The sequence below is a fragment of the Epinephelus fuscoguttatus genome, linkage group LG23 (assembly GCF_011397635.1).
Source record: "Epinephelus fuscoguttatus linkage group LG23, E.fuscoguttatus.final_Chr_v1".
In the NCBI taxonomy this organism is placed as follows: Eukaryota; Metazoa; Chordata; class Actinopteri; order Perciformes; family Serranidae; genus Epinephelus; species Epinephelus fuscoguttatus.
The window spans coordinates 14,038,617-14,056,615 of NC_064774.1; the positions used below are offsets into that span (position 1 = coordinate 14,038,617).

The 17,999-nt window shown below is 39.2% G+C and overlaps 1 protein-coding gene across 2 annotated transcripts in view; it reads left to right on the plus strand.

The window, feature by feature from the left end:
• The window catches only part of lg23h20orf27 (linkage group 23 C20orf27 homolog), a 60,986-nt gene that overhangs the window by 17,608 nt on the left and 25,379 nt on the right, over positions 1–17,999 (plus strand). For both annotated transcript variants that reach the window (XM_049568170.1, XM_049568171.1), the window contains exon 3: positions 12,821–12,960. In XM_049568170.1, coding sequence (XP_049424127.1) covers positions 12,821–12,960 — 140 coding nt within the window. The remainder of the gene's footprint in view (positions 1–12,820; positions 12,961–17,999) is intronic.

The window sequence follows — 17,999 nt, forward strand, 5'->3', positions numbered from 1 at the left end:
TTTTATTATAACAGTGCTTTATTTAACTTTATTATAACTGTACTGTATTTAGCTTTATTCCAACAGTACTTTATTTAATTGTTATAACAGTACTTTGACTAATTATTATAACAGTACTTTGTTTAACTTTATAATAACAGTAGTTTATTTAACTTTAACAGTACTTTAATTAATTGCTATAGCAGTACTTTAACTGTATTATAACAATACCTTGTCTAACTTTATAATAACAATACTTAATTGTACTCAGTTTTATTATAACAGTACTTTATTTAACTTCATTCTAACCAGACTTTCATTTAATCATAACAGTACTTTATTTAACTTAATTCTAACCAGACTTTCATTTAATCATAACAGTACTTTATTTAACAATATGTTGTTCAACTTTATTATAACAGTACTTAATTTAATTTTATTATGACTGCACTTTGTTTAACTGTATTATGAACATAATTCTACCTTTATTATAACAGTAACATAATACCAGTTAATTTTATTTTAGCAGTACTTTAATTTTATAATAACTGTTTAATTTTATTATAAAAAGTACTTTGTTTAAATTTATTATAAACATATTTTAATTTTAACTTTATTATAACTGTACCTTATTCAACTCATTATTACAACAGTACTTTAATTAACTTTAACAGTACTTAATTTGATTGTTACAGCAGTACTTTGACTTAATTATAACAGTATTTTCTTTAACTTTATTGTAACAATATTGTTGTGATGCACTAAATGTGACTTTATTATGGTCCAAAAGATGACAGGTACAGTTGGCCAGCAGTAATTGTCACATTATTGAATCTAGTGCCCTTTGAAAGGTATGGACACCCCTGTTTTAGGTAGATGAAACCAACACTGTCTCCTTCATTGTATTCACTTGTTTTGTATGTTAATATACCTGACCATACTGTTTGGGTGTCAACACTCACTTATATTTGTGTTTCTTCTAAAATACGCTGGCAAAGAAATCACTGGCTCGCTGTTTGCAGTGGCAAAGAGCAGAGATGCAAAAGGAGAAATGTAGACAGAGATGGATTTGTGCAATCTAACCACTGGCTGGCAACTAGTGGGCCTAAATCACAATTGAATTTGTGCTTTACAAATGCTGGAGTCGCAGGTGTCTTTGTTTCTTAACGTCTTTACCAGATGAAGAAACGTGCAATTTACAGAGGGAGGAGAGAACACTAGAGTTTATCAAAACAGGAAGGAAACTGTACGTTAGTGGTTTTTGTCACATGACAGAGTTCATTAATTGTAGGCGTTGAAAGTTCAGCTGTGCAGCCTGCAGATGCTGCATTGATGGAAACCAAATATGGTGCTTCTTTTTTGATCTTTGTGTTATACAAACATGCAGTTTTTGGATTTATTTTGAGCCTGATGAAATCTTGGTAAAAGAGAATGAGTTCAGAGAAGGAGACACTGTAATATCCAGCAGAGCAGGGGCAGATACACTGACAGATTAGCGGAGGGACAGACGTAGACAGAGATTAATCTGAAATAAACCAGTTCAGTGGGATTGCATGTGCGCACACGTGTGCATGTTTATGTATGTGTGCACAATGCATCTGTGTGGGTATGGGTTTGCTTCCACGGAGAGGTTAAGTGTGTTGGGTTTGTCTGAAATTATCGGACCAATCTAAAAGGCCACAGATCTCAGTGTTGTCATAATGAGCCTGAGCTCGACTACTGCTCTGAGCGGGTCTGTACAGGTGCATCATATGCAAATATAAAGTAAGAAGAGCTGAAGGAGTAAACATTGAAGTGATGCTGTAAAATGTGCCGGTGACAGATGTGTTTTTCCTGTGCAAACAAGGTAGGCGCCAGCGCCAGTCTCACAAATTAATAACCAGAATGATGACAGTAGAGATGAGACCTGTCATGGCAGGAGGGCCCAAACTGGGTTACACACATTGCACACTACGCAGTTAAATGATTTGTTGGCCCTGTAGGGAATTAGTAGCATTTTCAGGTGCCAGATGGTTGATTACTTAAATATTATGCAATAATACATTAACACTGTACAGTTATAAACGCTCTTATTTATTACTTCTTGAGTCTAATGTAATGAACAAGGCTACAATAACCTTATAATATTGAGAAATTATCCAAGAAATTTCTGTGGCTGTGTTTAGGAACATACAGCACGTAAGGTAAGGTAAGGTGAGATGAGGTGAGGTGAGGTGAGGTGAGGAGACAGGACAGGACAGGACAGGACAGGACAAGATACAGCTTTACATTGAAGAAGAATTCAAGGAAAACAAGAAAAAATCATCCACAGTTAGATGCTCCATCTTTGCAGCTCTGTAAAGGGAACAGCCATAAAACCAGGGTCATTACATTCTGCTGCAGGGATAAAATTACCATGGTTTCCCATACAACACAGAGTCAACAACTAAAAAGAACATAATAAGTGGCTGTGAAAACATAACTGCTGAACTAACCTTTGAGGAATCCTCATAATAATTAAATACTATTACATTAAGAGAATATTGAGCGATATATCCGCAGTGAAAGAACATTACAGTTCAGACATTTTGTTTTTGACAAATAAGCTTTGTTGTGTTTTGGTTTTAGAATTACAGAATTATTATTAGAGAATTACTAGAAGTCAGCAGACCAACTACACCCACACATCATGGCTCGTCTGCACGACAAGGCTGACTGTGTGTCGTATGTTTTGAGGCATATTTAACAGCAGTGCTTGTTTGTAAAGACACACATGACATCACATGTTAGCGGAGCTGAATGGTGAGTCTTACATTCATGACACTGATGGTTATCTATGCCTCCGTGCTGGTGACAGCCGTGGCCAGAGGCATTGTGTTTTCGGTTGTGCCTTCCGTCTGCCATCCAGTCTTGTGAACACAATATCCCAAGAACACTGAGGGGATTTCCTCAGTTTTGGCACAAACGTCCACTTGGACCTAAAGATGAACTGATTAGATTTTTGTAGTCAAAGGTCAAGGTCACTATCACATTGTCCTTCCCATTCTTGTGAACACGACATCCCACAAACACTTTGAGGGGATTTCTTCAGATTTGGCACAAACATTCATTTGGACCTATAGATGAACTGATTGAAATTTGATGGTCAGAGTTCAAAGTCACTGTGACATTGTCCAACCCATTCTTGTGAACACGACATTTCAAGAACACTCCGAGGGAGTTTATTCAGTTTTGGCACAAACGTATATTTGGATTCATTGATCATCTGACTGAAATTTGGTGGTCAAAGGTCAAAGTCACTGTGACCTCGTCTGTCTCACTCTTGTGAATGCAACATCTCAAAAATTGGAATTTCTTCAAATTTGGCACAAATGCTCGCTTGGACCTAAAGATGGACTGATTAGAATTTGATGTCAAAGGTAAAGGTCACAGGGGTGTCGGTAGCGTAGTGGATAGTGCCGGCGCCCCATGTACAGAGGTGATGCCTCGCTGCAGTGGTCGCAGGTTCGACTTCGGCTTGCAACCATTTGCTGCATGTCACACACACACACACACACACACACCCACACACCCTCACCCCATTTCACTCTGTCCTATACATTAAAGGCAAAAAGCCCCCCCAAAAATCTTTAAAAAAAAAGGTCAAGATCACAGTGACCTTGCATCGGTTGCGTTCTTGTGAACGTGATATCTAAAGAACTGCTTGAGGGAATATCCTCAAATTTGGCTCAAATGTCCGCTTGGACTCACCAATGAACTAATTAGAATTTGGTGGTCATAGCTCAAAGGCCAAGGTCACTGTGACTTCCCAAAATATGTTTTTGGTCATATCTCAAGAATTGCAATGTTAATTATGATGAAATTTCACACAAATGTCTAATAAGATAAAAATGATGAAGTGATGACATTTTATATCCAAAAGGTCAAAGGTCGGCTTTACTGTGACATCATGTTGCTTTGTAAAAACACTTTTCTAACCGTTACTCAGCGTCATAACTCTAGATCTTCTGTGCTGTCAGAGGGATGATGTATGTGAAGCATTTATGTTTTCATATTAAGAGCAGTTTGACTTGTATGCAGAGGCGTACAGCGTGTGGCGGTAATTGTAGTTCCTAATGGCTGTTACATCATTTGAATGGATTCTTACTTTGGAGAGGGAGCTCACTGCAAATGAAAGCCCTCTCTCTTTAACAACTCCAGGGGGTATAACGTACCCTTTAAAACCTAGCTGCTGGTAGACTGGCTCACAGTGTGAAAGCCTGCCATTATTAAGCTTGGTGTGTGAATGTAATTACAGTCATGGAGCCCTATTGTATGAACTTCTAGGGTTCATACAGAAAGCCTCTTATAGCAGGAGCAGTGACCTTAAATAACAGGTCCCGTCATGTGATGTGATGATGAACTCACAGCTTAAGTTTCTGGATTCAGTAGAGTCTTTTTTTTCTCTCAGGGGATAAATACACCTTTCATATTCTTATTGAATATTTTCACTGGTGTGTGATGTTGAAAGCATGCCATTTTTGGTGATAATTTCTAAATTTTTGCTCTCACATGTCTCAAAGCGAGGGTGCCCAGTCATAAGTGAGTAGTTCTGTGCTTTTAGAGCTGATGTTTTTGAAGTGTGGTGTGAGAGCTGTGGTGTAACCTGTGTGATAAGAGTGTCTCACATACTCATCAGTGGTGGTGCCAGTCTGTGGCAGGCAAGATGCAGTGTTGAACTGTTGGAAAGATTTTCAAGCATTAAAGGGACAGTTCATCGCAAAATCAAAAATACATATTTTCCTCTTACCTGTAGTGCTGTTTATCAGTTAACCACATTTTTTTTTGTTTGAGTTGCTGAATGTTGGAGACATTGGCTGTAGAGATGTCTGCCTAGGTCTGCAAAGGTATGGATGTACTGCACTGTATAGCGCTTATTGAAAGAAGGGTCTTGATTAGTCATTATATTTACATTACACATTATTTTATCAAAAATCTCAGTGTCTAAACGTTGTCTTAACCCTTTGAAACCTGAGCAAATTGACTTGATTTCTTCTGAAAACATGGGAAGAAGGCAATGAGCAACGGAATAAGGAATAGCCCAAAACACGTTAAATACTCAATCCTAAACTCTATAACACTCCATTTTGTCACCAACTCCACAGATTTTTACACTTTCTTATCATCATTATTCTTTATTAATGAATAGATGTCATGTTTGTAAAATGGTGGAAATCTTGATTTAAAAATGTATTAATAATCTTTTACTTTAATCTTTAATATTTGAATTGAAGGCACATTGTTGGTGGAGAAAATTCATTTTCAGACACCAGCCTGCCCTGACTCTGGTGATCCTTTATCTGGATTCGGGATATTGCATTTATATATCTTTAATCAGAACCACTGTGGGATATTTTTAATATTGCAAGGTGTTCTGCTGTCAGCATCTTTTGTATGTACAGCTTTACATATTAAACAACACTTTAATACCCCCCCCCCCCCCAAACCAAACACACACACATGCAGCATCCTGCACATATGGAACATTATGTAACTCCTGAACATTACTGTGACCCAGATTGCTGATAGCAAGGATTTCTAATCTCTAATATGAGTCTGTATAAACGTTTAATGGAACTGGACCCAAGTGGGACAGTAATGGCCCGTGCCTCGTGTAATGCAGCTACATCATTCGGTATGTGAAGTCAGTTAAATGCACAGGTATGTAATTAAATTATAGCTTCATGTTCTGTTGTTACTGAATAAGAAATTCATCATGCTGCTGTCAGTTTGATCTTTAAGATAAATGTTACAGTGTTATCAGTGTTATCTCTCAGATTAATAATGAATACAGATGGCACTGGTTTCACCTTCGCTTCCCATGGCTTGGCAGAGAAAGTCAAATTATCCTCTTTGAGAAAAATATCGTGCTTGACTTGAAGGGATGTTTCTGGTCCAGATATGGAAAGGAACAAAACGCCTTTGCCAATAAATCTGAAGAAAGGGCCATAAAATAATAAAGTCTCCCTGACTGTCACGATGGCAAGGATGCTAGATTAAAGTTTAAGTTCGAGTAAAAGTCCCTGAAAACTTTGTTTTAAATCTATGTATGATTGAATTTCCCCGACAGTCAAAGTTGATATCTGAGAAGAAGAAAACATCCTGGTATTTATTTTATAAGAGATAATGTGTGTCATCAGGACTGTGTGGGTGTGGTGGTTTGACCAGATTTGATTGGCAACATGACAGTGATCTGGCAACATAAAGCAGCAGACTTTGGTGCCAGTGCTACAAAATCGTGATTGGTGCATGGAAGTCTGTGACATCACCTTTTTCCCACTGAGCCCAAAGCACAAACAAAACACAAATCTCTCATGTGAAATTGTTCTAACTTTGGCTGAAAATTGTGGGCTAATGCAGGACCTTGTTGCTCAGAGTAAGAAGTTCATCGGGAAAATATGCATTTCAATTTTTGGCGCAGTAGGCATACAGGTGGTGTCAATAAAACCGAACAGTTCAGTCACTGAACATTTAGAGAAATTCTAAATTCAGCATAAGTAATAACCTCAGTATTGCTTTATCTTAAACTAGTTTATGTACATCATATTAACGTAATAAAACCTAATTTATCAAAGTCATCGCTCTCTTTAAATGAGAAAATGGAGAAAATTAAAATCTTCTGCGCAAAAAATTCCGCCCACTTTTTTGTCAGGGTACTCCCTCCACATTTTTCAACATTGAAACCCCATTCAAACATCAAAATATTCAGCTCAGTTAGGACATGCATGCTTGTATTTTTATTGTTCATATCTTTCATACTTTCTGAAATATTCACCATATTCCAGCAGGTTTTCCCCATTCAAATGAATGGAGGAATGTTCAAATTTGACGCAAATTCAATGTTTTTTCAAGCATTTTCAAAGCCTATGTCCTCATTCATACCTTCACATAGAAACTCCATTCAAACTTTAAAATGTTCCCCATCTTTCGCACACTCTGGCTTGTATTTGACTTTGAAATATCACCCAAACTTTTTAAAATATTCAGGCTTGTTTGGAGCATGGTAAAAATCCTCCTCAGGTTTTTACATTGGTTTGTATTGGACAGGATGTTCAATTGTCAGAGTGCAGAGAGCCTCTTCAACATTTCTCTTTAACTCGCTGTCACGCTCACAATTTGCACTCTACATACATCATTTTTGGTCAAAATGGAGTAAAACTTGTCCGCTTTCAAACAATGTAGCTGTGGAAGCAAACAGACTTACACATTTGGCACAGTGAGCCTGAAAGCGAGAGAAACTCCACTAACTGCCGCATTAAACTCAGTGTTGAGACCAGAAATCTTAAAATGTTCCACAGCATTCATACATTAATGGTATTATCCAACATTTAAAGCAGGAATTGCAGTGTACCATCAGCTTTTCAACATGCAGCATTCATACCTGCAGTATCTTAAGAAATTGCATTCTTTAGTTTTTTTGTTATTATACAATACAGGATTACACAATGAAATGTTGGACTGGGCACTGGTGGTGTAATTTTCTGAATGTACTGTTCCAGCGGTTCTGTTATTTGCCTTTACCCACTTAGTCATTGTATTCACATTACTCATAATCATTTATCAAAAATCTCAGTGTGTAAATATTATGCTAACCCTTTGAAACCTGAGCAAATTGGCTTTATTTCTTTTAAAAACATGGGAAGAAGGCAACGAGCAATGAAAGAAGGAATGACCCAGAAATTAGCAAGAAATTAGTAAAAAGAGAAGATTAAAAACAAGAAAATTAGGAAAGAAAGAAAGAAAGTTAAGAACAAACAAGTGTTTTTAATATAGTAAAATAATTCAAAATGTAATGACAATAATAATTATTATTATTATGATAAATATAGTTTTTCCTTTTTTTTTCTTTTTTTGCAATTTGTGGAACATATCTTACCAAGTTGCCCATTGCCTTTTGTTCCCCATGTTTCTGAAATCAGTTTGCTCAGGATTCAAAGGTTTAAATACTTGAGAAAGCCATCTGAAAGCAGCTCAAGAAAAGTGATGTCGCTCCTGGTTTCAAAGGGTTAAAGTGCCAATGGTCAACCCGACAATATCCACGAAATATTGATGTTGAGGTACTTGGTGAAACAAAAAAAATCATGATATTTGATTTTCTTTGTATCACTCAGGCCTAGTGCCATGTCATTTATTCATGGTGGAATTAATCACTGGCTGCAGAGCCCTCTTGTCCTGAGTCACGCTCATCTCATGCCAATTTGTAATCTTTCCAGTCAGGATGCTTTCTGTTTCTCCTCTGTAGATGTTAACAAGAATTTGGCACAGGAATTTTGCCTTTGCCCACGTTTCCCTCAGAACAGCATTTCCTTTTCCTGTAGCTTCACTGCTGTTTTGTAACCAGTGTTAATCAAACCAGTGTCTGGCTCGCTGATTAATAATGCTGAATCCAGATACCTGTTCAGCTTTGTGGGGAAAACCCCTCATGTGTTCACCACTATGTAAATACACCCAAGCCAGAGAAGTAGCACTATAAGTCCCAGTTCCAGAGTTAAGTCCTGCATTTTTATTTTTAGGTACTTAAAATAAGAGTTTGATAAACATGTCTCCGCTCTGTTGATAGAGTTGGCAATCAGAGATATTGGCTTCAAAACAAAGCTCAAGCTCGGTGGCCATATTGCCAACTGGAGCACCTTTTGAAGTCTGTGAATAAATGGAGAATAGTTGGAAGGATGGTAGTAAGAAACATGGTGCCCAGAAGTGTGTGTGTGTGTGTGTGTGTGTGTGTGTGTGTGTGTGTGTGTGTGTGTGTGTGTTTGTTTGTGAAATAGAAACAAACACACACTGCATCAGCCATTTTCTGAAGATTTTCTTTGGGAAATGGCGAGCAACTTTAAGTGATGGATAAGTCCCAGTAGCTTTTAAAGGTCCAACTCCTATTAATAGTATTTGATAAACAGTTAAAAGGTTGTGTGATTGTCACAAATGTTTTTCTGACTCTTGTTGTTTTGCTTCTGTACATGTTTTTACTCTGGGAAAGTGACGCTTTATAACCAGGCCCAAAGTGCTCTGAGCAGAAATTCAGACAAATTGTTTGTTGTCCCAGAGAATTATTGTTATTTTTTGGGAGGAGAGAGTTTATTTGGAGAACAAGTTTCCATTCTCTCACAGTGGGGCTGAATGCCGGGGCAGGAGAACAATAAATATCGGTGTCATAAGAGAGCCCTAAAAACCTGCAGGGAAATAATGTTTATCTTGAAAGCCTAAACCTCTTTAGCTTCTTTATTTTGGCGCTGGGATCCTGTGGACATGTGGATAGAAGTTTGATGGCAGTCTAAGATCATCTAAGGAGGGATTTTAGGGGCCATCTTTATTTTGTTTATCTCCATTAGAGCTGCCAGCAGCCTGCATTCAGCCCCAAAGCTAAACAGTTTCTAAGCAGTTTTGATCAGTGAGGAAACTCCACCATGTCAGCAGGAGAAGACACGATTGACCGGTTGCTTATAGTCAAAAAAAAAAAAAAAAAAAAAGCCAATAATGTTAAAATAAGACTGTGTATTGGCCCCTATTATTATCACCTCAGCTGGACGTTTTTCAACAGACTTTTTAGTATCACACTGTCATCGATTTTTTTGGCAGACACTGTCAGCATCTTCTTATTCTTTTCCCCTCCACAGTCTTTTTTCTCTCCTTCAACTGTTACGTTGCCTTTTGATCTTTTCTTTCTCCTCCTCTTTGTCTTTCAGTTCTGCCAACACTTTGTGATAAGTGACATATTAATGGAAAAACCAACATTAACGGCCTTATTTAAACACTCTGTGGATTTAAGGTGTTTTCAACTACAATTTTGTTATTAGTGGATCCTGTTTGACACTGACGCATAATCTGTGTGCAAAGTAAAGTGCAAGAGTCAAAGGAGTTGTATTTAGTCCCTTAATTAATCATAGGTGTGTTTTGGGTGTAACATGAATACAACCAATCCAAGTGTCATCATTACCCGGTGCGCTTCATTGCAGATTTTGTGAATTGGAGAAGCGAGTGGTTTTCTATTGAGAGTGATGCAGTAAGAGCAGTGATGTCACTGCAGCATATACAGTAGGACATTGAAGCACCAAAACTGAAAACTGTAGTTATAAACGTGACAGAGGAAACACAGCTTAACTTTTATCTTCTGAAATACTCAGTGAAGTTATGCTATGAGTGTGCACAGCATCTCTCAATGTGGAGTCGGACTGCAGCTCTGCTCTGGTCTCTGCTATGTTCACATTATAGAGAATGTTGATTGTTTTCTCGTTGGTGATTTATTATTTTACCCACCTGCATGAGTGGAATATTACATATAAGGGACTAAAGGGACTAAATACAGCCCATTTGCCTCTTGCACCTTACTTTGTACCCAGATTATGCACCAAAGTCAGACATGATCCATTAATAAAAGTAGAGTTGAACATGCCCTGAATGCACTTACTCCATGAACTTTAGACTTAATTAATCACAGGTGTGTTTTGTGTGCAACATGAATACAACCAATCTGAGTATGATCCCCCATTCCCCTTTAAAGCCAGGTGTGTCTGCACCCGGTGCATTTCATGGTGGATTTGGCAATTTCGAGAAACAACCAGTTTTCTGCAAAAGCAGTGATGTCACCGCAGCAAATACTGTGGGTCATTTAATCATCAAAATTGAAAACTGTAGTTAGAAACTTGGCAGAGGAAACAGAAGTAAACTTATAGCTTTTAAAATAATCCAGTGTAGTGACACCGCTCCGCTGTGTAACTGTGCACAGCGTTTCTCAACATGGAGTTGGACTGCAGCTCTGCAGCTCTTCTCTGCTCTCTGCTGTGTTCACATCATAGAGAATGCTAATACTTTCCTCATTAATGATTTATTATTTCACCTACCAGCATGTCCCTATATCAAGCAGAGTGCATGCATTGTGAACTGGCCTGTGTAAGCACATCTTACTCTCTAAATAATGCGCCTTTTGAACAGCAGGAAAACACTGCGCTGTTGACTTTAGACCAGGTTTTTGTTGGTCAATGGCGCAGTCACTTTGTACTGCCTCAAAATAGCGATACACCAACAATGCGCCTCATTTTCATCATTCTAAGACCTTTGTGCTTTATCTGAATGTTTGCATACATATACAGTATTTGTGCACAAGCGTTACAGTTATGAGTGATAGTCTTACTGTTATTACCTGAGTAAGATGGTCCCGTTTTCCTGTAGTTATTCATTTTCTTATCTTACTTATCCCTGTATCCTTGTATGTATTTTTTTTTGCTTCTTGTGTCACCATCACAGCTCATCCTAAGCCAGATGGGGGTGGGGAGGGAAGGGTTAGACGAGAGGTCAAAAATGTATGGACACATATGGGTGAGATGCTGCTATGTATATTTGATTTATTATTAATACTTTGCAGAGAAACCAAATGAAAATTTGATGGCAATATATACCCTCCTGAGACCTGAACTTTTGTTTGGTATGTATTTTTAATTTATCCCAGCTATTTGGGATCAGTAGGACCTGAGTGTAAAGTAAGTAAATATAACAAACCAAACACTGTCAAGAATAATCAAGCCCCAATGTCTTCAAACAAGACAACAATAATCTCCCAATGTCCTCAAATGAGCACTTCCTAATTAACTGCGTCTTAGCTTGTTACTGTTGCTAAAATTGGTCAGATTACATATCAATGCCATATCAAACTACAAACGTAATTAATTATAAATAAACAAGTATCAACCATAAAATGTGATCAGGTTTTGGACCTTGTCCACTTTTGTGTCAGGATCAGCTGCAGACTAACTTGGCAGAGATGGCTGCCATCTTGTTTTTACATGGATAAGTATGTTGTGGTCTTACTACCACTAGATGGCACATAAAGGTATCCATGAATGATGACATGAAGTCTAAGTTAGGTGGAATGAAGTGTAAGGTCAAGTAAACCAATAATGTGATGTCCTCATATGAGGACACAGGGTCTCAGGAGGATATATATATGTATTAAGACCTACATGCCCATAGGAGCACAGATAGGTGCAAGTACATTTGCTACTTACACAACGTGGGCACTGGCCATGAAAATGACAGCTGGGTTGATCTGAAACCAGCAATGACAGTTGCTTTGCGCTGGGTGTAAGATAGGCTTAGTGCGGAGTTGGACCACCACAAGCCTCCAGAACAGCGTCAATGCTCCTTGCCAAGTCTGTGGAACTCGACTGGAGGGATGAACACCACTCCTCCACAAGATAGTTCCTCATTTAGACAAAAAAGACTTTATTTAATTAAATAATCTCATTGAGATCATGATCTCTTTTGCAAGAGAGATGTGAGCACAGAAGACTGAAAGAAAAAAAAAACATAGCTAGACATAACAAAAGGACATATAGCATCAGAGACAATCACAGACATCACTAAATAGATCTGAAGATTAAAGTTATTATATTACTATATTGTGTCTTATGTAGATGGTGGTGGAAAACACTGTCTTACACTTTGGTCCCAAGTCTTCCATTAGAGTGAAACTGGGTTGAGATGTGGTGAATGTAAAGGCCGAATCACCATAATTCAGTGAGCACCGGTGCGTGGAAGCATCTGCATTTGATGTTATTCCACACTTTGATTCAGGTTTTTCCTTTTAATGCGCCCTGTCTGTATATGAGGGACTGTATGTCTGCATAGATACGTGTCTGTGTGTCTGTGTGTGTTTTCAGTACAGACTGCCGTAGCAGCTTTGAGTGATTATCTTTGAGAAGTGCTGTGTTAATGTTATTGAAAGGAGTCGACTGCTGCGGTCTGACACGTCTCTTCTCCCTTTAAAGGGATCCAGTGTGTGTTTTTGTTCATGTTGAACCTTAAGCACCTCTTCACTCTTCTCTCTCAGGTTGTGCGAAGGCAGGAGGCGTGCGCTTCTCAGAGATGCCCCCCGCTGCTGGAGCCCCATCACATGTTCACTTTGACGAAAAGCTGCATGACTCCGTTGTCATGGTGACTCCAGAGGACGATGGCAACTTCATGGTGAAGGTGTGTCTGACCTTGCAATAGCCTGACACTTGATAGATACTGTGGATGAGTAAGATTTGTTTCAATTTTTCATCAGATTTGATTTGATTTAAATCAGTTTCTTTGATTTATCTTTCTCAGATTCCAGGTTTACATGTACCGCCTCTTGTTCTTCTCTTTTATCTGCAAGTTTTTATCTCTACCAACACTCAACCAAAAAAGTGTCTGCTGTCGCTGCTTCTGTTTCAAATTCAGATCCTGTTGCTCATGTAAGATATATTACTGAAATTAGGGTCATAGTCAGAGTGTTAGATTAGAAGAAAGACTGCTTAGATATTACTCCAAGATTGCAATAATTATTCCATCATTCTAACAAGGTGCTTTCTCCGACTGACAAATTTTCTTAAAGAGGACCTGTTATGGGTTTTGGGTTTCCACTGAAACATCTGTATAAACCCTCTGTCTGAAACCCTCTGGTAAGGTTGGACCTACCAGGGGCCACAGACCCCTCCTTAGCATAGCTCTCAGGGTCTTAGAAGAGCACAAGCCTCTCCACCACGACAAGGTAACAGCACAGGGAGATCTTACTTATTAAGTTGCAGTTATGTGTGTGTAGTTCAGTCAGGAGAGACTTGTTTTATTTACTTGTGCACATAAGTATAAGAAATGTGAAGAGTCTTTGGCGATTAGACCCCATTGTGATGTCATCGATTCCACGAGGGTGGTAAAGACGTGGTTGATTAGGGATCCCCCACTGTGGAGTCTAGATGCTGGTGCTGGTGGTGATGAGATGAGATGGAGGGAGCTGAGGATCTGGATGTGAAGAGGAGTGGGCTTTTGATGAGCTCGTCCTGGCCTCTGGATCAGGTGACTGGAGGTGAATGGGGTGGAGGAGGGCGTGACAAGTCCACTTAATGACAGCTGACAGGAGCAGAGAGGAGATCAGATTTAAAGTTTGGCCCATAGTCAGCTGATTGGAGGAAGTAGTGGGAGTGGGATAGAGAGAGAATTAAGAATGAATATAGCATAAAGAAAGTCTTCCTGATTGAACTTTAACTAAGATTAATTTGTCTGCTGTTTTTTTTGTACACAATCAACTGAGAAAATAATAATTTTATTGAACACATTTGTTTTTAAAGAAATAACTGTTACCAGACAGGCTTCCGAAACTATTTTTTGGGTTGCCCACTAGCTCACCTGGTAGAGCAGGCACCCTATGGACAAAGGCTGGGTCCTTGCTGCAGCAGCCGCTGGCTCAATTCCAACCCACGGCCCCTAGCTGCATGTCATCCCCACTCTCTTGACCCCTTTCATGCCAAATCTGTGAATAAAGCAAAGAAAATCCCCCAAAATATCCTTAAAGTATCAACACTTAAGCTGTTATTGACGCTCTACAGTTTAAGTCGTGACTTTAGATTCAGCTGCAAAACCCTGATGTGGGAGCCAGGGAGGTGGCGCAGCAGTTAAATGGCAGGAAGGAAGTGACTGACAGCAAGAAATGTGAAACAGCATCACGCATGATACTCAGATGAAAAGGCGATGTCATCTGCAGTGCTAAGAAAGGGTTAATATGATTGTTGTGCTTTTCATGCAAAAAATATTACCTTCACATGATCATCTGGCACGATTACATTCAGTTTCAGTGAGTTGCACTAAAATACTGGGAATGTTTATCTTTGCCAGACAATGATCTTTTTTTTTCTTTTTTTTTTTTTTTTAATAACAAGCTCAGTTCTCAGTTGGCATCGTCACATGCTCTCTTGGATGTAAAATGTTCTGGAGTAGTTTCCTGCTCAGCCTGCAGACATTTTTCAGTCCCCATCTGCTTCATGGACACCATGTATAGCAGATCACTTCAATCAAGTCCAAGTTAGTGTTCCTGCCAGGCTTATAATAATATCTCCGTGGATCAGATTCAAGGTAAAAACATGCAGTTAAAATGCCTGCTATACTAAAACATGTAAGAAAACAGGAGCAGGTAAGGACGAGCAGCCCGGTCGCCAGAGGAAAATGTTGGGATTGTACATTTCTGTAAACCATATCATAATCATACTGCAATAATATCAGCGTTTGTGTGGTGATATATAAGGTTACTTTACCGAGACATTGTTGCTTTTCCTGCCAGGATAGTGGCCCAAAAAGCATTTGTTTTTTGCAGGGACACAGCTGCTTTTCATGGTGGATAGTGGCCCAAAAAGTGGTTGTTTTTTACAGAGACATCATTGCTTTTCTATCCAAGATAGTGCCCCAAAAGCATTTGTTTTTTAAATTGACATCATTGCTTTTCCTGCCAGAATAGTGGCCAAAATAGTGTTTGTTTTTACAAAGACATCACTGCTTTTCTTGCCAGGATAGTGGCCCAAAAAGTGTTTGTTTTTATGAAGACATCACTGCTTTTCTTGCCAGGATAGTGGCCCAAAAAGTGTTTGCTTTTACAAAGACATCACTGCTTTTCTTGCCAGGATAGTGGCCCAGAAAGTGTTTGTTTTTATGAAGACATCACTGCTTTTCCTGCCAGGATAGTGGCCCAAAAAGTGTTTGTTTTTATGAAGACATCACTGCCTTCCTGCCAGGATAGTGGCCCAAAAAGTGTTTGTTTTTATGAAGACATCACTGCTTTCCTGCCAGGATAGTAGCCCAAAAAGTGTTTGTTTTTACGGAGACATCACTGCTTTCCTGCCAGGATAGTAGCCCGAGAAGTATTTGTTTTTTACGGCGTCATCGCTGCTTTTCCTGCCAGGATAGTGGCCCAAAAAGCATTTGTTTTTTATAGAGACATCACTGCTTTCCTGCCAGGATAGTGGCCCAAAAAGTGTTTGTTTTTACGGAGACATCACTGCTTTCCTGCCAGGATAGTAGCCCGAAAAGTGTTTGTTTTTTACGGCGTCATCGCTGCTTTTCCTGCCAGGATAGTGGCCCAAAAAGCATTTGTTTTTTATAGAGACATAGTTGCTTTTCCTGCCAGGATAGTGGCCCGAAAAGTGTTTGTTTTTTGCAGAGACATTGCTGCTTTTCCTGCCAGGATAGTGGCCCAAAAAGTGTTTGTTTTTACAAAGACATCGCTGCTTTTCCTGCCGGGATAGTGGCCCAAAAAGCGTTTGTTTTTTACAGAGACATCGCTGCTTTTCCTGCCAGGATAGTGGCCGGAAAAGGGATGAGGCTGAGAGTCAACAGCTTAAAGGTTGATTAAAGGTTAATACTGCACAGGCACAACATCCCATATCATTTCATATTAAAAAAGAATCAATCCATGATAATAAAAATTTTGGCCAAAACAAGTCATAGTACTGTAGATGTAAACAGATTTATTACCATCAAACAAAGTTTTTCTGGAGGAAAACCAACACTGCCTTCTCACAGATAGTCTCCATATAGCCCAATGACCCTGACAGTCTTGTGCTTGGTCATAATTAGTTGCTCCACTTCCCCTGGTGCCTGTTTTTTCCCACTGGTGGATATAACATTAGAAGATAACTCTTTGATCTAGTGGGGAAGTGTCCTCAGTTTATGGGCTTTATCTGCAAAACATCCAGGAGAAGATTAAAGTCTTTTCTCGTCACTGTTAATCTCTTCTGTCGGCTATAAAGGCAGAGAACAATGATATCAGACTTCTCATCTGTTCTCTGCTGTCAGCTCTTAAATCCTGGAGGAGCTCAGTGTAGGAGCCAAGCAGCGGCAACACAAGGTGCCAAAGGCTCCAGGTAACTTCAACACACTGTAATAATAGGAGCATGTGGAGAAACGTGTCTTAATTTTGACCGTCAGTGACGATTAATTTGTTTCAGCTGTGCAGACTTTGTTAGCATTGAAGCTGCTAATGACCATGATGCTAATGAAGGGCTGCTGTGGGTTTTTTCAGCTCTTTTCATCCTACCTTGTGCTCGCAGCAGCTCTACATGGATTTTCTCTCTTTGGGTTAATTGTTGTAAACACACTATTGCACCATTACTGGCAGTGAAAGTAGGGAGAAACACAAGGGATGCCTTGGCTGGATTTGAGCACAGGATGTTTACTGAAACATCTCAACAAGGTCCCCAGAGGATGAACCTAAATGGCTGTGATTCCGTGGTGTCCTGTTGCACCACCACAAGGCTGACATTTGTAGCTTTGACTGAAATATCCTGGTGACATTTGAATGAATCACCATGAAATTTAGCACAGATATTCCCCCTACCTCACTCCGTCTATCACGTCACAGTTTAATTTAAGGTTTATGACTCAAATACGTGCAAAACTAATAACCTCTTCATCAGCCTCAGCAGTAATTAGTCTCCATTTCCTCTTACAATACAAAGTTAGGCCAAATATCCCAGATACAGCCACTGCTGTCTAGCGCTGGTGACGTCATTTGGAGCCTGAGTCTGCACAGTAGCAGTCTCCATAGTAGCAAATTACTGCCATCCGACCAATCAGGAGCAGCATCATTGATTGCAAGCACAGCTACTGGCACACACAGCTGTCAATCATAACGTTAAAACCCTTTTTTATAGCGTCAAATAACTAGTTATTACCAATACACTGAACATACATCAGTGTGAATAGGAGTGTTATTATGTTCCTGTCAGGAGTGACTGCTGAGTCAAGTGCCACACCTGCTAAAGTTCAGTACACCAGTCCAGTCCAGTGGTTTGAAATGTTTACACCGGCCCAACCTTGATTACAAAGTCTGTACGCTAAACACAGATGGAAACTATGGTAAATATTATAGCTATTAAAGGAATACTTCACCCACAAATTGATCAGCTGCATCAGTTAAGTTACTCACCCCATGTTACATCGAATTCATAAAGAAATCTTTGTTTTTCTCACGTCTCCATGTTGAACGAAGAATCCAAAAACGAAGAAAATTCTTGATCAATTGGAGTAAAAGGGGTCCTTGTTTAACAATAGCAAAACTTTTTGAAAACATCTATCTCGCACAACTCGTGCAGTGTAAGTCAAAATCTTATTTATCCAGCCAGTACTTCCTTAATACATGCATTTCACTAAAACCTTACTATTTAAAACGCTTCCGCATACGAGAGGTGGAGTGTAGTGCTTTTGAACTACGCTCGTGCCGT